The 25,798-nt window shown below is 53.0% G+C and overlaps 1 protein-coding gene across 1 annotated transcript in view; it reads right to left on the reverse strand.

The window, feature by feature from the left end:
• GRIN1 (glutamate ionotropic receptor NMDA type subunit 1) overlaps positions 1-25,798 on the reverse strand; it is a 94,459-nt gene that overhangs the window by 48,298 nt on the left and 20,363 nt on the right. Inside the window, 7 exon segments of the mRNA XM_078882952.1 lie at positions 590-740; positions 3,707-3,881; positions 4,674-4,795; positions 7,121-7,221; positions 12,327-12,392; positions 21,636-21,812; positions 22,661-22,795. Of these exon segments, the coding sequence (XP_078739078.1) occupies positions 590-740; positions 3,707-3,881; positions 4,674-4,795; positions 7,121-7,221; positions 12,327-12,392; positions 21,636-21,812; positions 22,661-22,795 (927 nt within the window).

Below are 25,798 nucleotides of genomic sequence, written 5' to 3' on the forward strand. Positions count from 1 at the left end.
AGAGGAGGGAGGGAGGGAGATGAGGGAGGGAGGAGGAGGGGGATGAGGAGGGAGGGAGAGGAGGAGGAGGGAGGGAGAGGAAGGAGAGGAGGGAGGGAGATGAGGGAGGGAGGAGGAGGGGGATGAGGAGGGAGGGAGAGGAGGAGGGGAGGGAGGGAGAGGAGGAGGAGGAGGGGAGGGAGGAGGAGGGGAGGGAGGAGGAGGGGAGGGAGGAGGAGGTGGGAGGAGTGGGGATGAAGAGGGATGAGGAAGGATGATGAGGAGGAGGAGGAAGGATGAGGAAGGGAGCATGGTGAAGGATGGAGAGATGAGGCTGGAGGAGGATGGGAGGGAGGAGGAGGGAAAGAGAGGAAGAGGAGGAGGGGAGGGAGGAGGAGGGGGAGGGAGAGGATGGGGAGGAGGGAGGGAGAGGAGGGGGTGGAGGGAGGAGGAGGGAGGAGGATGGGAATGAAGAGGAATGAGCAGGAAGGAGGAGGAGGGAGCGAGGGAGCAGGGTGAAGGAGGGAGGGAGGCTGGAGGAGGGAGGGAGGGAGGGAGGGAGGGAGGGAGCGAGGGAGGGAGGCTGCAGGAGGAGGCTGTCGGGCCTCACCTTGTTCTCCTCCGTCCAGGCCCCCACGGGCACGAGGTTGTGTCCGGCCTGCAGGTTGACGAGGACGTACTCGGGGTGCCGCCGGTCGCCCTCCTCGTCGAACTCCACGCGGCCCGTGAGGCCCTCCTTGAGGCTGGCCGACAGCAGGTACCTTGCGCGGAGGCAATGGGGTCGTACATAAATGACGTCACGCGATTTTGGACGATTTTTGACCCCCCTCCCTTTGTCACACGGCGTCACAAAAGTCAGACCCCCTCAAATATGACGAAAAATATAAAACATGCTTCAAATCACTTTAAACTATTGTCATTGTACCTTCTTGGTTCTTTCAGTAAAGTCACGTAGAATGGAAATAATAAAATAATAAAAATAAAACATAATGCAATAATATTAGAATTTATTTTTATTATTTTATTATTTCCATTCTACGTGACTTTACCGAAAGAACCAAGAAGATGAATCCCTGCAGTCACGAAAGCTTCAAATCGAAATATTGTCATTTTAGTGCGTATTTAATGTGGCGCTCACTCTGATGTTGTAGGAGAAAACATTTATTAAAAAGTCTATTTAATTAAGTAGAACGTGCCGTCTATATTTATTCATTAAAGTTGCGCAATTTTACGTGACGTCACATTTCTCAAACCGCCCCCCCCCCCCCCTCGTCACACATCGTCACAAATGTCTGACCCCCCCACCCCCCCCCCCCCTCTAGGTGTGTGACGTCATTTATGGACGGCCCCAAAGGTGACCCCCCCCCCCCCCCCCCCGCCCACCACCCCAGATCTCCTTGAGCAGCATGCTGCTTTGGGGCAAGTCTTGTGAAGCGAGGTGGGTGGGAGGCCAGAGGTCACACGCCACGTGACCCCCGTGACCCCCCGTGACCCCGGATTTTGCCTCCCCAGTTGGGGCGACGTTTGCCGCACGCTGACACCGGAATGGTGCCGAGGGGAAAAGGCGGAGGGGAGCAGGGGAGAGGATGGTGATGATGATGGAGGATGATGATGATGGAGCAGGAGGGGGAGCAGGGGAGAGGATGGTGATGATGATGGAGGATGAGATGATGGAGCAGGAGGGGGAGCAGGGGAGAGGATGGTGATGATGATGGAGGAGGGGGAGCAGGGGAGGAGGATGGTGATGATGATGGAGGATGATGATGATGGAGGGGGAGCAGGAGGGGAGGAGGATGGTGATGGTGATGATGATGGAGGGATGATGATGATGGAGCAGGAGGGGGAGCAGGGGAGAGGATGGTGGATGATGGAGGGGGAGCAGGGGAGGATGATGGTGATGATGGAGGGGGAGCAGGGATAGGAGGATGGTGATGATGATGATGATGGAGGATGATTGATGATGGAGCAGGAGGGGGAGCAGGGAGAGGATGGTGATGATGGAGGGGGAGCAGGGGAGGATGATGGTGATGATGGAGGGGGAGCAGGGATAGGAGGATGGTGATGATGATGATGATGGAGGAGGAGGGGGAGCAGGGGAGAGGATGGTGATGATGGAGGGGGAGCAGGGGAGGATGATGGTGATGATGGAGGGGGAGCAGGGATAGGAGGATGGTGATGATGATGATGATGGAGGAGGAGGGGGAGCAGGGGAGAGGATGGTGATGATGGAGGGGGAGCAGGGGAGGATGATGGTGATGATGGAGGGGGAGCAGGGATAGGAGGATGGTGATGATGATGATGGAGGAGGAGGGGGAGCAGGGGAGAGGATGGTGATGATGGAGGGGGAGCAGGGGAGGATGATGGTGATGATGGAGGGGGAGCAGGGATAGGAGGATGGTGATGATGATGATGATGATGGAGGAGGAGGGGGAGCAGGGGAGAGGATGGTGATGATGGAGGGGGAGCAGGGAGGATGATGGTGATGATGGAGGGGGAGCAGGGATAGGAGGATGGTGATGATGATGATGGAGGAGGAGGGGGAGCAGGGGAGAGGATGGTGATGATGGAGGGGGAGCAGGGAGGATGATGGTGTGATGATGGAGGGGGAGCAGGGATAGGAGGATGGTGATGATGATGATGGAGGAGGAGGGGGAGCAGGGGAGAGGATGGTGATGATGGAGAGGGGGAGCAGGGATAGGAGGATGGTGATGATGATGATGGAGGAGGAGGGGGAGCAGGGGAGAGGATGGTGATGATGGAGGGGGAGCAGGGGAGGATGATGGTGATGATGGAGGGGGAGCAGGGATAGGAGGATGGTGATGATGATGATGGAGGAGGAGGAGGAGCAGGGGAGGAGGATGGTGATGGTGATGATGATGGATGATGATGATGGAGCAGGAGGAAGAGCAGGAGGAGGAGGATGGTGATGAGGGGGAGCAGGAGAGATGAGGTGGAGGATGATGATGATGATGGAGCAGGAGGGGGAGCAGGGGAGAGGATGGTGATGGAGGGGGGGGCAGGGGAGGAGGAGGATGATGATGATGGAGGATGATGATGATGATGGAGGGGGAGCAGGAGAGATGAGGTGGAGGATGGAGGAGCAGGAAGGAGTTGGTTGGAGGTGGTGATTGCCATCGGAGGAGGGAAGTGGAGAGAGTGTATGAAGGGAGGGAGTGGAAGGAGTGGATGTAGAGAAGGGAGGGAGTGGATGGAGGGAGGGAGGGAGTGGAGGGAATGGAGGGAGGGAGGGGAGTGGAGGGAGTGGAGGGAGCGAGGGGGCGAGTGGAGGGAGTGGAGTGGATGGGGGGAGCAAATGGAGAGAGGGATGGAGTGAGTGGAGGGAGTGAGTGGAGGGAGTGGAGGGAGGGAGTGGAGGGAGTGGATGTATGGAGGGAGGGGAGGGAGGGAGTGGAGGGAGTGGATGGAGAGAGCGAGTGGATGGAGGGAGAGGAGGGAGGGGGAGGGGAGCAAGGGAGCGAGCGAGTGGAGGGAGTGGAGTGGGATGGGGGGAGCAAATGGAGAGAGGGATGGAGTGAGTGGAGGGAGGGAGCGGACTTGAGTGGAGAGAAGTTGAAGTTGAGTGAAGTTGGGTGGACTTGAGTTGAGCGTAGCGTAGCGAGCCGAGCCGATTGCAGTTGAGCTTTCGGGATGAAGTTTGGAGTTGGAGTCAGAGATCCCCGGGGGGGGGGGGGGGTGGGGGGCTGGGTAAGCGAGGCCCTTGGCTCACCGGTTGAGCGTGAGTCCTCCCTTCCACACGGCCGTGTTGCCCACACAGCCCCGCGGGGGCTCGCTCACGTTCTCTCGCTCCGTCGCTTCCTTGATGGAGTGCGCGAGCAGCGCCACCGCGTCGCGGATGTGCGCGCTCTCGTTGGAGCCGTGCTGCAGCTGCAGGCCCAGCAACCCTGGTGGACGGGGCGGTGGGGGGGGGGGGGGTCAAGATTGTAGAGGTGGGGTCAAGATTATGGAGGGGGAGGGGGATCAAGATTATAGAAGGGGGATCAAGATTGTAGAGGGGGAGGGGAAGGGGGGATCAAGATTATGGAGGGGGATCAAGATTATAGAGGGGGGATCAAGATTATGGAGGGGGAGGGGAAGGGGGGATCAAGATTATGGAGGGGGAGGGGGATCAAGATTATAGAGGGGGGATCAAGATTATGGAGGGGGAGGGGAAGGGGGGATCAATATTATGTGGGTGCGTATGTGTATGTGTGGGTGTGTTTGTGGGTGTGTGTGTGGGTGTGGGGTGTGTGTGGGCGTGTGTGGTGTGGATGGGTGTGTGTGGGTGTGTGTGGGTGTGTGTGTGTGGTGTGTGTGTGTGGATGGGTGTGTGTGGGTGGGTGTGGGGTGTGTGTGAGCGTGTGTGTGTGTGGATGGGTGTGTGTGGGTGTGTGTGGGTGTGTGGGTGTGTGTGTGTGGATGTGTGTGTGTGGATGTGTGTGTGTAGATGCATGCGTGTGTGGGTGTGTGTGTGTGTGTATGTGCGTGTGTCTGTGGGTTGTGTGTGTGTGGGTGTGTGTGTGTGGGCGTGTGTGTGTGTGTGTGGGCGTGTGTGTGTGTGGGCGTGTGTGTGTGTGGGTGCGTGTGCGTGAATGCGTGCGTGTGCGTGCGTGCGTGCGCGCGTGTGCACGCGCGTGCGTGGTTGTGTGCGTGCGTGTATGCGTGTGCGCGTGCGCGTGTGTGTGTGTGTGTGTCACCTTCGGGCGCGTTGACCAGTGCGGCGGGTGAGACCTCCCTCTCGCCCACGAGCCACACGTAGCCGCTGCCAGTCATGTTGAGGAGCGCCGCATCACGGTAAACCGTCGACGCATCCTCGGCCCTGCAAAACGCGGCCGCTTGAGCCTCGGAAGAAGAACTGAACCGCGAATAACTCTCGATTGAAAGCTTCTTTCGTGACTGCAGGGATTCATCTTCTTGGTTCATTCGGTAAAGTCACGTAGAATGGAAATAATAAAATAATAAAAATAAAACATGAACAAATAATTCTCACGACGTTTCGGCCACAACGCAAGCAGCCGTCCTCAGGTGAAGAACAGGTCTAAATTTCGATTTAAAGCTTTCGTGACTGCAGGGATTCATCTTCTTGGTTCTTTCGGTAAAGTCACGTAGAATGGAAATAATAAAATAATAAAAATAAAACATGAACAAATAATTCTCGCGACGTTTCGGCCACAACGCAAGCAGCCGTCCTCAGGTGAAGAACAGGTCTAAATTTCGATTTAAAGCTTTCGTGACTGCAGGGATTCATCTTCTTGGTTCTTTCGGTAAAGTCGCGTAGAATGGAAATAATAAAATAATAAAACATGATAAAAATAATTCTCACGACGTTTCGGCCACAACGCAAGCAGCCGTCCTCAGGTGAAGACCAGCGTCTGAAATGTTTTATTATTTTTATTATGTTGTATTTTTATTATTTTATTATTTCCACTCTACGTGACTTTACCGAAAGAACCAAGAAGACGCGACTAACTCTTTAATCTCGGTCACTTTCGGGAAAGTGACGTAGGTGGAAAATAAAATAAAAATAATAATTAAATAAATTTTGAATAATAAAATCAGATACAAATAATAAAATAATGATAAAAACATTTCAATGAAAGCAAAAAACTCACGACGTTTCGATCGCAACACAAGCGGTCTTCATCAGGACGCTTGTGTTGCGATAAAAACGTCGTGGGTTTTTTGCTTTTATTTTTATATTTTTATTTTATTTTATTATTTTCTTTTATTTTCTGTTTACGTGACTTGAATGTGAATTATGCATTCCTGTAGTCGCGAAAGTTTAACGTCAAAATTTTGCGACTTTAGCATTTCGTATTTCCTGCCCTCCGTGTAATGCCCACCGAGTTGCTATTATGCGCAGTGCTGGATTAAGGTAGTACGGGGCCTCTAGCACATGTTATAAAGGGGCCCTAAATAAAATTTAAAACGTAAATATTAAAACATAAAAAATGTACTTGCATAGTAAAGTAATTTGTATTTTATCATTTGCAAGGAGGAGAAACCACAGACGAGCTGAAAGGCAGCAGCAGCAGCATCAGCATCAGCAGCAGCAACAGCAACAGCAGCAGCAGCAGCAGCAGCAGCAGCAACAGCAACAGCAGCAGCAGCAGCAACAGCAACAGCAGCAGCAACAGCAGCAGCAGCAGCAGCAACAGCAACAGCAACAGCAGCAGCATCAGCATCAGCAGCAGCAACAGCAACAGCAGCAGCAGCAGCAGCAGCAGCAACAGCAACAGCAGCAGCAGCAGCCACGCGGCGGTGAGGAGGAGCCGGCGCTGCCAACAGCTTCCCAAGCTCTGCCGTCCTCTATGCATTAAGGTGTCACCGGCCAATGAATGAGCGTCTACACGGAGAAGACCCCCACCCCTTCCCCCCCCCGTACAGACAAAATGGGCGCAGTCCACATTTTGGCCCCAGAGCAGAGGTCGCAACCGGGTACCCGATACCCGTGCCCTACCCGAAACCCGGCTACCCATACCCGGCTGGGTACGGGTACCCGTTTGCGACCCTGGTGCGGCCGGGTACAGGTACGGGTAGGCCGTGAGTCACTGGTGAGTCACCGTGATTGTCACTCATTTCCCAACGTCTTGTCTCTTCTCACAATTCAAGTTCCTAGAATCAACCCACCCGCGCCTGCAACATGGCTTCATCCTACAGGTCGCAATCAGGTACCCGATACCCGTACCCTACCCGTACCCGGCCGGGTACGGGTAGGGTACGGGTACGGCCGGGTACGGGTACGAGTACCCGTTTGCGACCCTGGTGCGGCCGGGTACGGGTACGGGTAAGGAATCAAAACCCGTTTGCAACCTCTGCCCCAGAGCCAGGAAGAAGACTGCTCCTGCTCGACACCCACCCGCGGGAAAGGGGAAACCATCGCAACCCCATCTGTGCGTGATCCACCAGCCCCACCGCGTCCGCGGTTGCTGGATGAGATGCGGCCACGTGCATGGCTACGTCCACGCGTCCTCTGACACCCACCGACTCAGCGAGCGACGACGCTGGTGGCGTTGTTATTTTTTTGGGGGGGGGGCGGCGGTTTGGGGCGGGGGCTGGCGAGAAGTTTGGTGACGTCTAAGTCTCATGATGCGGTGGTGGCGGCGGCGGTGGTGATGTGGGTGGCGCAGGTGATAGTCCTCACTCGGCCACCAGCAGAATGACCCTTGCCTCCACCTCCCGCGCCTCGCTCAGAAGTAACGTGACGTTCTTCGATCCGGGCGGGAACAGAATGGTCTTCTCCGTCTGGGAATGAGAACAGCGCTCAGCCGAGTTCCACGTTCCCCACACCCTGGTCCCAGCACCTTGAAATCCGTGATTCCACCTGCCCCTGGTCTCTGGCTTCGCGTCTCCTGAATCGAATAGATTCATTGATCAATATCCACGCTCAAAGCTCCACGGCTCCCCGCTTTCGGGAGTCAAAGCATCTGTGCCTTAGACGCTCCTGGACGAGGAGAATAAGGGGTATTCCGCTGCACGTATTGAAACCGTGGGTGTACGTTGTAATAAAATAGGCCCGTGTCTCCGAATTAATTATTGCCTCACGATAAACAAAGGTCATCTTTGGGGACCCACAGGCTGTGTGGCTCAGCGGTTGTTGTACCTGGACAATCTGGGGTTCTGGAGAACGATAACTCTGAGATTCTATGACTTGGGCACTTGGAGATTACGGAAACTCTCAAAACAGTGTGACCTTGATTTTTTTTTAGAGACTCATAGATTCTAGAAACTTGCAGTATCGACTTAACCCAGAGATACCGGGAGTCAGATGCTGAAGGGATCAAGGGACACTTGGGGATTCGGAGATACTGGAAGCAAGATACCCATGGACTCAAAAGACACTTTCAGGAGGGTCTGAACTTCACTTTTTTGTCGACACACGGGAGATGCTTTCGCGAGGCACAGTCCATCGCCATCCCTTATTTTGAACCAAATGATCACCCTCGAGATTGATTATCCTTGATAATTCAAACCACAGTCAAACCAAAGTCAATAGTTTGAATGAACTAACTATAACTATTTCAAACTAACTCATTAACTATTAAGGCTCCATTGCCCGGTAGTCATGAAGAAATGTATCAAGCGGCAACTTTGGGCCTTGCTACCGTGTGCCCCAAGATGGCTGCCGCTGACCAATCAGTGTGGCATGTGCGGTGCAGCTTGTATGTCTCCGTGCGCCAATCGGTGCATCCGTTACTAGAATTCCGCTGCGATCGCCACTGCTATTCTGAAAAGGAACACCAGTTTCCCGATCATGGTCGAACAACCCGCGTTTAAATCCCGTTAGGGGAGACGACGGGGGAAGGGGGGTAAAGTGAAAAGCCGTCGCGACAACTGACCAAGTTATGACCTCTCTGCCTTCTACATTGCGAGTCTAAAGTGCTCTATGCATGGCACCACCCAGGCCACAGGACTATCATCAATACCCCCAGCAGAATCACCGGATACCTGGTGTCAAGAAACCAACCTCTCGACTGGCGAGCTGCGTTGCTCAATGGTGAGCCACGACCTTGAGCTCACCACCACTCTATGCAGACTCGGATCATTTATCGCAAGGGTCACCCATGAAGCAATGCCTTCTGTTTCAACTCCTCCTATGAAATGCCACGTGGCATGAAGGCAAAATGGCGGCCCTTTGGGAATGCACAAAACATGCCGCAGGTGGCGCTATACAGGCGGTAGATAAAAATGGCCGCCAGTATAGGGCGAGGGTTGCCAATGGTGGCGTAGCTATCGAGTGTGCAGGCAGTGCAACTCCACCAGGGCCTGTGGATGGGAGAGACACAAACGCCGGGTAATTTTCACATCTCTCTCTCTCACCTGGCCAAAAAATATATAACTCGAGGCCAATCGACCAAATGTGTTGAACTAGAGTCAAACATTCGTAAAACATCAAAAGTGCCCGCATATTCTAGTGTTCCCCATGAGTGACAGTTTCAGATGTGCTCTACCCAACATTTAACATTGATAACATAGGCATTGCTTTTCAGGTGACTGTCATGATGCCAACACAATCGTAACAACAATCATAATACACAGTATGCCATTACGCTGTGCTCGCGTACGCGTGTGACATGCATCAGCGGCCACCTGGGGTCACCTGTGAGCATGCGGGATCACCCGGGGGTCAAGATCGAGGTGACCTCGCGCGAAGGGGAGGGTGACCCCTTCAGTGACCCCAGGGTGGGTGGGTTTAGGGGTGTGGGGGAGGGGAGAGAGTGTTGGTGAGGGGGGGGGTAGGGGTTACCCGGCCTCTCTCTTAATAGTATTTACAAAGGTGTCTCAGCAGGGAATTCAAAAACCAAAAAACCATATTTAAAACAACGAAATCATCCACATATTTATGAAAAATAAATATGTTGCCGCGTTAACGGAAATCAACCGGTATTGTGCTCAAAGTTGCGACGTGGGGGGTAGGTGGTGAGAGGGAGTTCGGGGGGATTGAGGGCGGAAGAGGGATATCAGGCTTTATAAGGCAGGCAATCGCCACATACCTCTGCGAAGACCTGCGCGTCATTCAAATGAGATAATGCGAGCAAAAATATAAAAAAAATAAAAAGTAACATTATCTGGCTCTCTCGGCTCCCTAAGCCCCCATCTCGCGGCGACGCCACCACGCTTCGGCCAAGCTTAAAGCAGCCAGGCATCTGCATTGCCCTTCAAGTGGAAGTTGGAATTGTTGTGCAGTCGGGTCCCTGAGCACCTGGTCTCAAACCTCCATCTCCTGTCCATCCTGTGACCATGAGAACAGCTGCTGGTGTCTTCATCGTCTTCATCGTCAACATCAGCATAATGCACGGGCATAATATGACTTTGAAACCTCCCCCCCCCCACCACCTCCTACGCATTCCACAAGTAGTGACTCATCTCATGTCTGCATTTTCCTTAAATATGCTAAATTCCTCTGTTGATATGCAAATTCCTTTGTCAAGGCGCCCCTTCCCCCCTCAAAACCGAGCTTAAATATACGCTGCCAAGCTTGGTGGTGCCCATTCAGACGCTGTCTTTCCGACAGACCTGTTCTTCACCTGAGGACGGCTGCTTGCGTTGTTGCCGAAACGTCGTGAGAATTGTTTTATTATGTTTTATTTTTGTTATTTCCCTTCTACGTGACTTTACCGAAAGAACCAAGAACATCAACATCATCCTATCCCCTCCCCAATTCCAAACAGCCGTCCCCTCATTCCCGTCACTTGTAGCCAACTCCTCAAGGCCATAACGTCACCAAAAACGAACCTCAAAAGATATTGAATGATAAACGCAGGAGGTGTTAAGATGTGCAAACGCCAAATGGATACCTCTGGCAAGGCATCGATTCTGTACGAGACAAACATTTTTGGCAAACGAAACTAAATGCAAACTATTATCGAAACTGTTTGCCCACGCCAGAGACAGTATGTCTTTGCCTCACCAGTGATGACAATGCAAACAGATTCTAGATTTGAAGCTTTCGTGACTGCAAGGATTCATACTCTTGGTTTTTCGGTAAAGTCACGTAGGTAAAAAAATCAAAATTAAATAAAAATTGATAAAAGTGAAATATTTTATTTAAAAAATAAAAATGTAATAAAAATTAATAAAAGTAAAATATTTTATATTTAAATTAAAATTAATAAAAGTAAAATATTTTATTTTACTTTTATTAATTTTAATTTATTTTTTACCTACGTGACTTTACCGAAAAAACCTAAGAATAACAATGCAAACACATCACACACGTATGTGTGGTTAGTGCAGAATTGGTGCCTTGTTATAAGAGTGTATCTGGTGTGTGAGCATCGTAACACCGCATGCATTTATGCTGTAAAGAGTAAAAGTCGTATTTGTTCATTCAATATCTTCATACTGGCGAAATGGTATCATCAAACCTCAAAGAGTAGCAGGGTATGATAACCCTAAACCTTCTATAGCTCATCTTCTTGGTTCTTTCGGTAAAGTCACGTAGGATGGAAATAATAAAATAATAAAAAATAAAACATAATAAAATAATTCTCACGACGTTTCGGCCACAACGCAAGCAGCCGTCCTCAGGTGGAGAACAGGTCTGTCGAGAAGACTGTCTGTTCTCCACCTGAGGACGGCTGCTTGCGTTGTGGCCGAAACGTCGTGAGAATTGTATTTTATTATGTTTTATTTTTATTTTTTTATTATTTCCATCCTACGTGACTTTACCGAAAGAACCAAGCAGATGAATCCCTGCAGTCACGGAAGAAGCTTTCAATCGGACCTTCTGTAGCTCACCAACGGGTCTGTCTGCTGCTTGCACAACCCCATTTTCCCTGGTGGGTCTAGTGGTTAGAATTCGGCATTTTTTACCTCCGTGTTCTGGGGTTGGTTTATTAATGCCGGACTGTCTTCTAAATCTGTTTTTGTTATCTCCTGCAATCCTCGATGTTTCCGATTCCCTGGAAAGCAGACTCGTCAGAAAATGGCATTGACATCCTCTGCATGTAGCAGGAAAACATGCCTCTGCACCCAAATACAGCATGGCTGTGACGCTCTGTTCTCTGGTTTTCATTGTGATTGAGGTTTGCTCAGTCCCCTGTTCCTCCATTATTAAGTGGTGCACTCTGCAGGGGAGGGGGAAAGTTGTAGACCCAGCTAACAAGCTCGAGGTACCGACTCCACCTGCTAACCTAAAGACCACGATGCTTAAACGTAATTTGGATGATTTTTTTTCGAGACCAAATATCTCACTTCCAGGCAGATTCTCCTGCAGATGATATGTAAATCAGTTTTGTCCACGGGAGAAAATCGGAGTGTCCCGAGAAACGCAACACATGGGCAGGAGGCAACACTCAAATTCTGCCTCTTTCTGTGCTACAGTCTCCAGCGGGCACCTCTTCACTGGCTCATCCATGGGGTTCGGGCTGTCTAACACACACAGTACGACTGCGCATTTCCACGCGGCCCATCAACACCCCCCCCCTCTCTCTTCCTTTCCTAAACCTCCTCTCTGTTGACTAACCCCCCCCCCGCCCGCCCCAACCTCCTCTGCTTCCCCGACCGTCCTTAGGCAAGCGTCGTGGCTCAATCCGCAAGATGGGTGCTTTTCTGGGGGGGGGGGGGAGGAGGGGGGGGAGAGGCTTAGGGTGGTAGTTAACGCTTACCAGGAAAGAACTGAAGTAAAGGAACGAAAAAAATATAGACTCCGCAAGAAAAGAAACGGAAGAAAAACATCACCGAAATCAAGAAAACCAACACCACAAATCGAGGATGCTTCCAGGGGTTTCGCCGGCCGGGAGGGCCCCTTTAAAAGAAAGTCCCCCACGGCCAAACGCGTGCACACGGTAGGGGGCATGCCGTTTCGAAAGGGGGGGCCACTCGCTCGCCGGAGCGGTAAGAGGTACCTTGGGTCCCGGCTCGTTGTCGGGTAAAAGGTTGTCGTAGCTCTCATAGCTCTTGAGATATTTACTCTGACGGCACGACAGGGTTGGGTTGGGGGGGAGGAGGAGGAGGAGGAGGGGGACGTCACGAGATCAAATGGCATGGCCGCGCACGAAGTGGGGGGTGGGGGTTGGAGACACATGGAGACACACACACAGCGTCTGAAATCGTGGAGCAGTGTGCACTCGCGTGGGTCAAGTTGGGTTTAGGGTGGGGGGGGTAGGTGGGGGGTTACAGGTGGGTGAGGTTAGGTGCGTGGGTGGGTGGGTTGGGTGGGGAGGGAGTGGTGGAGCAAGGTGTGGCTGGGTGGGGCATCGGTGTGGGTCGCTAGGGTGTTGACTAGTGGGATGTAACCGAGGGTGTAGTGGAGTGGGGGTATGGGTAGGTAAGGTTGCGTGAGTTGGTGGGGGGATGGTTGTATAGAGCATAGGTAAGGTGTGTTTGGGGAGGGTATGGGTGTGGATTGCTAGGGTGTTGCAAGGTGGGATGTAGCTGGAGGTTTAGTTGAGTGGGAGTATGGGTGGGTAAGATTGTGTGGGTGGAGGGATGGTTGTATAAGTTGTAGGTAAGGTGTGTTTGGGGAGGGTATGGGTGTGGGTCGCTAGGATCTTTCAAGGTGGGATGTAGCTGGAGGTTTAGTGCAGTGGGAGCATGGGTGGGTAAGGTTGTGTGGGTGGGGGGAATGGTTGTATAGAGCATAGGTAATGTGTGTTTGGGGAGGGCATCTGTGTGGGTCGCTAGGGTGTTGACTAGTGGGATGTAACCGAGGGTGTAGTGGAGTGGGGGTATGGGTGGGTAAGGTTGTGTGAGTTGGTGGGGGGATGGTTGTATAGAGCATAGGTAAGGTGTGTTTGGGGAGGGTATGGGTGTGGGTCGCTAGGGTGTTGCAAGGTGGGATGTAGCTGGAGGTTTAGTTGAGTGGGAGTATGGGTAGGTAAGGTTGTGTGAGTGGGGGGATGGTTGTATAGGTTGTAGGTAAGGTGTGTTTGGGGAGGGTATGGGTGTGGGTCGCTAGGGTGTTGCGTGGTGGGATGTAGCTGGAGGTTTAGTTGAGTGGGAGTATGGGTGGGTAAGGTTGTGTGGGTGGGGGGAATGGTTGTATAGAGCATAGCAGAGGTGTGGACTCGAGTCATGTGACTTGGACTCGAGTCAGACTCGAGTCATGAATTTGATGACTTGCGACTCGACTTGGACTTGCATAACAATGACTTTGTCCCACCTATGAGATGTGGAATCGAGTCATGTGACTTGGACTCGAGTCAGACTCGAGTCATGAATTTGATGACTTGCGACTCGACTTGGACTTGCATAACAATGACTTTGTCCCACCTCTGGAGCATAGGTAAGCTGTGTTTGGGGAGGGTATGGGTGTGGGTCGCTAGGGTGTTGCGTGGTGGCATGTAGCTGGAGGTTTAGTTGAGTGGGGGTATGGGTGGGTAAGGTTGTGTGGGTGGGGGAGATGGTTGTTTCGCGTGTAGGTAAGGTGTTGTTGGGTAGGATATAGATGTGGTTTGGTAGGGTGTGCTTCGGTAGGGTGTTGTTCGGCTGGATACAGATGGGGTGTGGTTATATAGGGTGTGGGTTGAGTCACTGGGTAGGGTACGCTTGGGTTCAGTGTACATGGTGGTGTCTTTCGGTTGGGTGTGGAAGCATGTTGGGTGTATTGTGTCGGGTGGGGCATGGTTCAGTCGGAGGAAGTTGGGTGGGACACGATGGCTGGGTTTAATGGGTTGTGTTTCAGTTGGGGGTGTGATTGAATAACACGTCGGCGCATTTAGTATGGTTGGAATGAGCTTGATTTGATATGGACTGAGACCAGGTGTTGCGGAATTAGGTTCTGGAATCAAGTGACAGAAATCGGTCAGATGTGGCTGGGCGGTTGAGTGGGGACGTGCTCAAACAGCGTTCATGAATGGACGATGGGATTACGAATCATTCAAACCTCAAGACCGTGACCTTTCCAACCTCACCCAAGCAGGCGATGGGCGGGCTGAGTGTTCTGTGCCGTGGTGTAAAATGGAAATCGACAGCACATGTACAACACGGAACTCGTGGTGGGAACCAGTGGCTGAGTCATGCTTCACACAGCTGGGGTGAGGACCAGGCGCATATCTTTCGGTACACAGTCCAGACTTGTAGTGCAAAGGCTAGGTGCCTAATTCGTGCATTGGTGAAAAGAATCAAAGAGTAAATAAAAAATGTTCAGCCAAGTACGTTTTGCCAGATTCACATTTTACCTCTTTTTTTCCACTGCACAGCTTTGGACAATTCCGGGGCCGTGCCGAGCCAGCCTGGCACCCGTGTTGTTTTTTTTCCACTGCAGAAGCCGGGCCGTGCCGCTGATGTCAAACGCCCAATGAATGGCTTGGTTCCGGCTCAACGGGCAGTGGAAAAAGAACACCCGTACCTTGAGGGCCTGGTACTGGCTCAGATGTGCCAGTGAGAAGATGGAAATTCAGTTTTTGTTCTCAGCTCTGGGGCAAAGGATTTTCTCATTTCTGCTTAAAACAAAAATGCCTCCAGACTGATAAGCAGATGCTTGTTTTCTGCCTCGGGAAGCCACCTATCCTGATCCTCCCAGGAATTAGGTTCTGATTTTGTGTGAGCTAACCTGGTAAACAGCTAAGTGTCACCAGGTCATTAAAAGCCCCGTTTCTTTCCCGTATTAAAATTCGCCGGCGCAGCTCCAAAGGTTTGGAATGCTTTGCCCTTGCTAATGAGACAATCGCAAACGTTAGCTATATTTAAGTCTGTCTGGAAAATCACCACTTACAACAGGCCTTTGTTGTTCACCTTACGGGCGAACACAGGTCATCGAAAACACCATTTGGACGAATTGCGGCTGAACATTTTGACGTCCATGTCGGTGGCGAACTGCCCCCCTTTCCGCCAACACGTAAATCAGGCACCAAGGGTCCGATCGTGAGGAGCAAGTTGGTCTGGGAGATCACCCCCCAAACATCCAGGTAGAGAGATCCAGGCTCGGGAGACAAGGGGCAGTAGTTTGGGACAGGCAGGCGACTGATGCGGATGGTTCAGGGCCTTTAAAGTTTCGATTTAAAGCTTTCGTGACTGCAGGGATTCATCTTCTTGGTTCTTTCGGTAAAGTCACGTAGAAGGGAAATAATAAAATAATAAAAATTAAACATCATAAAATAACTAAGTGGTGGACGTCACCACCACTTAGTGAGAATTATTTTATTATGTTTTATTTTTAGAATTTTATTATTTCCCTTCTACGTGATTTTACCAAAAGAACCAAGAAGCCTTTAAAGTTGTTGTGAATTCTTCGGGGCTCATTATTCCACAACTTGGGTGTGCAGATGTCTAGCGGTCAGATACATTGCGACGTTGTGCGCCTGTTGGGGATTAACGATTCATTTTACATAGGTAGAAATAGTACAAGGTGCTTAAAAAAATGTTTAGCACTTATATGGGACTATCGTTTTTAATGGCAAAATAACGGATAATAGACTGTAACATGATAACAAATGTATGTTAATGGATTCAAAAAGAGTCTCCATTTGTTCGCCATCATTGTCAACACGTGCCTGGAATCTTTTCGAGGTGGTCTCCAAAGCACGGAGGAGCATTTCTCGTGGTATTGTTAGCACATTCTCAGGAGTGTTCAAACAATTTTGGTAAGCACCCTGTATTTCAGCCGTGTGAGTCGCAGTTTGGCATAGTTAACGTGTTTAACGGTGTGGGTTGAGGTGCATAAGAGGTGGTTTGTGGCCCATTGGGTGTGTGTGTGGGGGTGGGGGTTAGTAGGGTGTTTGGTTTTTCGTGGTTTAGCAGTAATTAATTGAAGGTGGTGGAGGGGTTACCAGCCCCTCGCACCCTTCCAGAGCCCTCTTTGGCCGCTGTGGTGGCTCTATGGGGATTGACCAATAGAAATTGGCCCTCTCTCCCAGTTCCACTACTCACCACAGCGTTACCATCCGGCACCAACCAGGAGGTAGTGACTAATCCCATATCTGCATTTCCCATAAATATGCTAAATTCCTATTGATATGCAAATTCATTAACCAAAGTGCCCCTTCCCCCCTTCAACCCAGCTTAAATATACGCTGCCAAGCCTGGTGGTGCCCATTCAGACGCTGTCTTTCCGACAGACCTGTTCTTCACCTGAGGACGGCTGCTTGCGTTGTGGCCGAAACGTCGTGAGAATTGCATTTTATCATGTTTTAATTTTATTATTTTATTATTTCCCTTCTACGTGATGACTTTACCGAAAGAACCAAGGAGAGGTAGGGGGTTGATCTGCCTGGCACAAGTGCCATGGTGACGTCACCACCACTTAGTGGCGAATGGCGGTTGTTGTGTTGTTGGGTTAATAGGTTTTATGATTTCACCGCAATTTGAGGGTTGTGCGTGGTGGGGGGGGGGTCAATGCCGGCGACACAGGCTCATGGCGGTCATGGCAGATGAGTCAGGAGCCAGGCCTTTTACAAGTAAGGGCATCATGGGGCAATTGCTCATGGTGGAGGGGAGGAGTGAAGATTCATGGGAGGGCAGAGGTCAATGACGGGGTCAGGTTCATGACCCCGGGGACCGGCGCAGAGGTGCGAAGGTTTTGGCTTTGTGAGTTTCGCAAACATTTTGGGAAGGCAAAAAAAACGATTATGTCAGGGCGGACGGGCATAGTGGGTTCAGTTCTTGAACTGGGTGGTTTCGGGGGAAACGAAGGAAGGAGGGAGGGTGGGTCGGTGGAGGAAGGATGAAGGAGGAGGAGGGAAGGATGTGCGAGGAATTGATATCATTGGTTATAATTTGTCATTTTCGAAGACGTGGGTGGAGAGAAACACACAAAAAAGAACCACGCAGGGCACACGAACGCACGTCAACACGTGACTAAGAGGCGGAAGGGGGCAGCTCACCGTCTTCTGCAGTCGGCCCAGAGAAGGGGAGAGTGGGAGGCAACGGAGAACGCAATGCAAGACAACTCGTGGGAAACGTCAACACAGAGAGAGAGAGAGACACACACAGACGCACAAGGCGGCACGCTGTCTGGGAACCACGTGGTGTACACACGCGCCCCCCCCCCCCCCCCCGTTCATCACAATGGGGTGCAGCTATGGCAGAGGTCGCAAACGGGTTTTTGATTCCTTACCCGTACCCGGCTGCACCAGGGTCGCAAACGGGTACCCGTACCCGTACCCGGCCGGGTACGGGTAGGGTTGGGAGGGGTTTGGGAGGTGTTTGGGGTTTGGGGGGGTTGGAAGGCTGGGGGGGTTGGGGGTGTTGGGGGTGGGGGGCTGATGGGTTGGGGGTGTTGGGGGGGGGGTGTTGGGGGGGGGGGGGGGGTGTTGGGGGTGGGGGGCTGATGGGTTGGGGGCGTTGGGGGTGGGGGGCTGATGGGTTGGGGGTGTTGGGGGGGGGGGTGTTGGGGGGGGGGGGCAACAACCTAAGCAAAGACAAAGATCCCCCGTGTAGCCTTCACAAAAGTTGTGTGGAAGGCCGGCAACCACTCCCGGCCGCCTTTGTATACCTCCAGCGGCGACGTTTATTAACACACCACACACCACCGCCACCGCAACCACCACGCACTCATTTGAGGCCGAGTCGACCTAAAGGGAGGGCCCCCGCGAGCGGGGATCGAACGCCCCGGGTCCGATCCCCGTGGGGTTCGCAAGCGGCGGTCGCTAACCGCGGCGCCACCGCTCCCCTCCACCCGAACTAAACGAACGAATCACGAAACCAACTCGTGGCCACGCTCGGAGGTCGGTCGCTTGGTCGATGTCCTCGCCATGGTGGAGGAGGTTGGTGGAGGTGGAGGTTGGTGGAGGTGGGTGGAGGTGGGTGGAGCAGGTGGACGTTCGAACGTTCTGAATGTGGAGCAAACTCCCACAGCAAGCCCCCACAACAACCCCACCCTGACCCCCACCCCTAACCCCAGCCCTGACCCTCACCCTGACCCCCACCCTGACCCCCAACCTGACCCCCACCCTGACCCCCACCCTGACCCCCACCCTGACCCCCCATCCTGACCCCCACCTTGACCCCCAACCTGACCCCCATCCTGACCCCCACCCTGACCCCACGCTGACCCCCAACCTGACCCCCACCCCTGACCCCCACCCTGACCCCCACCCTGACCCCACCCCTGACCCCCACCCTGACCCCCACCCTGACCCCCACCCCTAACCCCACACCAAAGACAAAGCTCCCCCGTGTAGCCTGTAACAGACTATAGAGGCAAGTGCTGTTAGCGAGTAGCACCTATGAAGGCCGGAACGGCACTGTGGCACACGAGGGGGTGGGTGGCCAGCACCACGCCCGACCGCCTTTGTCTCCCCAGTGGCGATGTTTACTACACACACCGCACCAGGTAACTCATTTGAGGCTGAGTCGACCTAGGGGAGGCCCAGGACCGGTTCAGATCATCGTCAACCGGTGGTGTCGGCTGTGAGCGGGAATCGAACCCGAGCCGCCGGGTTCGTAGCGCTAAGGGGCCGTCCATAAATGACGTCACGCGATTTTGGACGATTTTTGACCCCCCCCCGCCCCCATCGTCACACGACGTCACAAAAAGTCAGACCCCCCCCCCTCAAATATGACGTCACAAAGCTCTGCCCCCCCAAAAAAAATACAAAACATGCTTAAAATCGCTTTAAACTATTGTTATCGTAGTGCGTATTTAATGTGGCGCTGTCTACTTAATTAAAGTCTATTTAATTAAGTAGAATGTGTTGTCTATATTTATTTATGATGTGACGTCACATTTCTCAACCACCCCCCCACCCTCGTCACACATCGTCACAAATGCCTGACCCCGGCCCCCACCCCCCCTAGGTGCGTGACGTCATTTACGGACGGCCCCTATCCGCTACACTACCCGCTACACTACCCGCTACACTACTCGCTACACTACCAGCTACACTACCGCTCCCATCCCCACTAACCGCTACACTACTCGCTACACTACTCGCTACACTAACCGCTACACTACCCGCTACACTACTTGCTACACTACTCGCTACACTAACCGCTACACTACCCGCTACACTACCCGCTACACTACTCGCTACACTAACCGCTACACTACTCGCTACACTACTCGCTACACTAACCGCTACACTAACCGCTACACTACCCGCTACACTACCTGCTACACTACTCGCTACACTACTCGCTACACTAACCGCTATACTACCAGCTACACTACCTGCTACACTACTCGCTACACTACTCGCTACACTACTCGCTACACTAACCGCTACACTACCTGCTACACTACTCGCTACACTAACCGCTACACTACTCGCTACACTACTCGCTACATTAACCGCTACACTAACCGCTACACTACTCGCTACACTAACCACTACACTAACCGCTACACTACTCGCTACACTACTCGCTACACTACCTGCTACACTAACCGCTACACTACCTGCTACACTACTCGCTACACTAACCGCTACACTAACGCTACACTACCTGCTACACTAACCGCTACACTACCTGCTACACTACTCGCTACACTAACTGCTACACTACCTGCTACACTAACCGCTACACTACCTGCTACACTACTCGCTACACTAACCGCTACACTAACGCTACACTACCAGCTACACTACTCGCTACACTACCCGCTACACTACCTGCTACACTACTCGCTACACTAACCGCTACACTACTCGCTACTATAACCGCTACACTACTCGCTACACTACCCGCTACACTACCTGCTACACTACTCGCTACACTACCTGCTACACTACCCGCTACACTACTCGCTACACTACCTGCTACACTAACCGCTACACTACCCGCTACACTAACCGCTACACTACTCGCTACACTAACCACTACACTACTCGCTACACTACCTGCTACACTACTCGCTACACTACTCGCTACACTACTCGCTACACTACCTGCTACACTACTCGCTACACTAACTGCTACACTAACCGCTACACTACCGCTCTCCACCCCCACTAACCGCTACACTACCCGCTACACTACTCGCTACACTACCTGCTACACTAACCGCTACACTAACCGCTACACTAACCGCTACACTACTCGCTACACTACTCGCTACACTACCTGCTACACTACCGCTCCCACCCCCACTAACCGCTACACTAACCGCTACACTACCCGCTACACTACTCGCTACACTACTCGCTACACTACTCGCTACACTACCTGCTACACTACTCGCTACACTACTCGCTACACTACCTGCTACACTACTCGCTACACTAACCGCTACACTAACCGCTACACTAACCACTACACTACCTGCTACACTACTCGCTAAACTACTCGCTACACTACTCGCTACACTACCTGCTACACTACTCGCTACACTAACCGCTACACTACTCGCTACACTACTCGCTACACTACTCGCTACACTACCTGCTACACTACTCGCTACACTAACCGCTACACTAACCGCTACACTACCTGCTACACTACTCGCTACACTAACCGCTACACTACCTGCTACACTAACCGCTACACTAACCGCTACACTACCGCTCTCCACCCCCACTACCCGCTACACTACTCGCTACACTAACCGCTACACTACTCGCTACACTACTCGCTACACTACCTGCTACACTACTCGCTACACTAACCGCTACACTAACCGCTACACTACTTGCTACACTACTCGCTACACTACCTGCTACACTACTCGCTACATTAACCGCTACACTACTCGCTACACTAACCGCTACACTACTCGCTACACTACTCGCTACACTACCTGCTACACTACTCGCTACACTAACCGCTACACTAACCGCTACACTACCTGCTACACTACTCGCTACACTACCTGCTACACTACTCGCTACACTAACCGCTACACTACTCGCTACACTAACCGCTACACTAACCGCTACACTACCCGCTACACTACTCGCTACACTAACCGCTACACTACCGCTCTCCACCCCCACTACCCGCTACACTACTCGCTACACTACCTGCTACACTACTCGCTACACTACTCGCTACACTACCTGCTACACTACCTGCTACACTACCTGCTACACTACTCGCTACACTAACCGCTACACTACTCGCTACACTACTCGCTACACTACCCGCTACACTACTCGCTACACTACCTGCTACACTACTCGCTACACTAACCGCTACACTACCCGCTACACTACCGCTCCCCATCCCCACCACCACCTCCACCACCACCCCCACCACAACCTCCACCACAACCACCATCACCACAACCACCACCACCACAACAACCACCACCACCACCACCACCGAGAGGAGCTCACTTTGATCTCCTCCTCTTCGAGGAGTTTCTCGAGGCGCTTCTGCACGGCGCGTCCCTCGTGATCGTCGCTGACGATGAGGACGATGTGGCCCCACTTGAAGTGCTCGATGAGGTCGAACCACACCAGGGCCTGGTGCGAGTACGGCGGCACCGTGCGCAGGTAGGACAGGTGGATACTCTGCGGGGAGAGGGGGAGTGAAGGAGTGGAGGAGGAGATGATGATGGTGGTGATGGTGGTGGTGGTGATAGAGGGGAGAGACAGGAGGAGTGGTGGAGGAGAGGTGGAGAGGTGGAGGAGGAGGAGCGGTGGAGGAGGAGGAGGAGATGATGATGGTGGTGATGGTGGTGGTGGTGATAGAGGGGAGAGACAGGAGGAGTGGTGGAGGAGAGGTGGAGAGGTGGAGGAGGAGGAGCGGTGGAGGAGGAGGAGATGATGATGGTGGTGATGGTGGTGGTGATGGAGGGGAGAGACAGGAGGAGTGGTGGAGGAGAGGTGGAGAGGTGGAGGAGGAGGAGCGGTGGAGGAGGAGGAGAGGATGGTGGTGGTGGTGATGGTGGTGATAGAGGGGAGAGGCAGGAGGAGGAGTGGTTGTTAGTGTGGTGATGCACCACCACCCCCACCACCACCACAACCAGCACCACAACCACCATCCACCCCCACCACCCCCACCAATTACACCACCACTACCCCGACCACCACTCACCCCCACCACCACCACCACCCTCACCACCACCCCCACCCCCCCACCACCCCACCACCACCACCCTCACCACCACCACCACCCCCACCACCACCACCACCCCCGCCACCACCACCACCCCCACCCTCACCCCCACCCTCACCACCCTCACCACCACCACCACCCCCATCACCACCACCCACCCCCCCCACCACCCCCCCCACCCTCACCACCCCCACCCCCCCACCACCCCCCCCACCCTCACCACCCCCCCACCACCCCCACCCCCCTCACCACCACCCACCCCCCCACCACCCCCCCCACCCTCACCACCCCCACCCCGCACCTTGTCCGAGTAGATGGAGAGGCGGTTGCTGAGTCCAATGACAGGGATGCGGTAGAAGCCAGCGGTGTAGGAAACGGGGGTGGGGTTCATGTGCTCGTGTGGGTGGGGCGGGTGGCTCACCAGGATCGCGTGAACCTTTCGCGTGGACAACGCAGAGAGGGGGAGAGGCAGAGAGAGAGAGGGGGGGAGGCGGAAACGAATAGTCGTTCAATCTCGATTTGAAGCTTTTCCATAATAATCTGGTTCTATCGGTAAAGTCACGTGGGTATAAAATAAAAGAGAAATTAATCGAGACGTTTCGATCGCAACACAAGCAATCATCGCCAGGTGGGAAAACCACAGCGAGAACATGTTTTTTTTGCTGAAGTTTTTTTTTTGCTGAAATTTTTTTTTGCTCAACTTATTTGTTTTGTTGCTGAATTTATTTAGTTTGCTGAAGTTTTTTTTTCTTGGTGAATTTTTTTTTTTGCTGAATTTTTGTCTCCCTCGTGGGGCAGTTTGCTACACACCGCACCAGGTACTCATTTGAGGCTGAGTCGACCTAGGGGAGGAGGCCCAGGACCGGTTCAGATCATTGTCAGCGGTGTTGGCCGTGAGCTGGAATCCAACTCGGTTCGCTGGGTTCGTAGTGTGGCGCGCTGACCACTACACTACCGCTCCGCCCACACACACACAGACACACACACAGACACACACACACAGACACACACACAGACAGAGACACACACACAGACAGAAACACACACACAGACACACACACAGACACACACACACACAGACACACATACACACACACAGACACACACACACACACAGACACACACAGAGACACACACACAGACACACACACAGACAGAGACACACACACAGACAGAAACACACACACAGACACACACACACACAGACACACACACACAGACACACACACACACAGACACACACAGACACACACACAGACAGAGACACACACACAGACAGAAACACACACACAGACACACACACACAGACACACACACACACAGACACACACACAGACAGAGACACACACACAGACAGAAACACACACACAGACACACACACAGACACACACACACAGACACACACACACACACAGACACACACAGAGACACACACACAGACACACACACATACAGAGACACACACGCATACACACACACGTGCATACACAATTGCGTCTTCCCCACACACACACAGAGACACACAGAGACACACACACAGACACACACACAGAGACACACACACACACACAGAGACACACACACACAGCCACACACACAGAGAGACAACAACAACAACAACAACCGCCATTCGCCACTAAGTGGCGGTGACGTCACCACGACGCTTGTGCCAGGCCATGTGCACCCTGAGGCCACGTGAAGTGTCGAACGCCCGCTGGCAGGAGGTCACGGGGCAGACCCAGGTGCCACGGGTCGACTGACCGAGATGACCGAGATGACTGGCTGATCCACCACCTGTGCCCCCTACTGTGCCAACTTGCTGTGCTTTAGCCACCCGGCGCTCCGCTCGTTGTTGTGAGCGTCGCTCCTCCGCCCTCCGTTGTTGTTGGAGGGCGACTGCCTCCAACTGCCCAGTAGCGTCCTTCACGAGCCTCCTCCACTGAGGCCGATCTTGACACCGCTGGTACCAGTCATCGGCAAGTCCACTCAGCTCCACGTCCTCCTGTACCACATCACTCCATCTCTTCTCTAGCCCGTGCCGCGCCCGTTTAGCCCCCTCGATCCGGCCGAACAAAAGCTGTTTAGGCATGCGGTGGCTGGGCATGCGGGCTACATGACCCAGCCAACGCAGCCTTGCCTGCCGGAGGAGCTCACTGATGGGACTTTGCCCAGATCTTTCAAGGACTTGTGAGCTCCTCACACAATCCAGCCTGGTTAAACCCAGGATGGATCGTAGGCAGGCCAGCCTAAATGTTTCCAACCGGCGAAGATGCTCCACTAGGGGGGTCCACGTTTCGCAAGCGTAGAGAAGGGAGGGAATGACCGTGGCCGAGAAGACCTGAAGCTTCGTGCGGAGCGACAGACCAGGTAGCTTCCACACAGCGTTACGCAACCGATGAAAAGATATTGCCGCTCGACTGATTCGGAGTGAGACCTCTGCTGATAAACTGGAGCCGGTCATAAGCACACTGCCCAGGTATGGGAAACTCTCCACTCTCTCCACAACTGCCCCATCACCGATTGGGAGTTGTGGGGGTGGAGTGCCCGATGGTACAAAATACCCAGGCAGGTGCTTAGTTTTGGTGGGGCTGATGGTAAGGCCCCACCTCTTGGTGGCACACTCCAGTCTCAGCAGCAGCGTCTCCAACTCCTCTTCTGAATGAGCAGCTATTACCAAATCATCGGCATACATAACGTGGTTGACCAATAGGGAGCCATCCCTTGATCGCACCCGGGCGTCGATCAGCCTCCCATTATATCTGTACCAAATGGTAATTCCCCCGGTACAGCTTTTGAAGGCTTCACGAACTACGCAGTCGAAATAGATGTTAAATAATGTGGGAGCCAGAGGACATCCCTGTCGCACCCCAAGGTGTACAGGGAAAGGCTCCGACTCCCGGCCACGTAGTTTTACCCGGGCCCGCTCACCATCATGAAGGTCCTTAATGATCGTGAGCAGAGGGTCAGGGACTCCGAAAGCACGAAGAACAACCCAGAGCGCAGTCCTACTGATGGTATCATAGGCCTTGACCAGGTCAATAAAGCAGAGATGTAGGTCTTTTTGAAATTCCCTACACCTCTGCTGGAGCAGACGGACAGAAAATATGGCATCTGTGCAGGACCGCCCTTTCCTGAAACCGCATTGGGGCTCCGCAAGCCTCTCCTCAGCGTGCCTAGCAAGGCGATGTTGAATAATCCTTGCCAGGACCTTACCCGGCACACTGAGGAGTGAGATGCCCCTGTAGTTGTTACAGTCGGTACGGTCCCCCTTCTTAAAGAGGGGGGACCACCAGGGCATCCTTCCAGTCCTGCGGAACCCGTCCAGTGGTCCAGACTGTTGTTATGATGTCATATAGGGCAGTCTGTGCACAAACGCCACCCTCCCTCAGCATTTCGCTTGGGAGAATCATCTCTGCCCGGTGCCTTCCCTGGTCTCAGA

The sequence above is a fragment of the Lampetra fluviatilis genome, chromosome 68 (assembly GCF_964198595.1).
Source record: "Lampetra fluviatilis chromosome 68, kcLamFluv1.1, whole genome shotgun sequence".
In the NCBI taxonomy this organism is placed as follows: Eukaryota; Metazoa; Chordata; class Hyperoartia; order Petromyzontiformes; family Petromyzontidae; genus Lampetra; species Lampetra fluviatilis.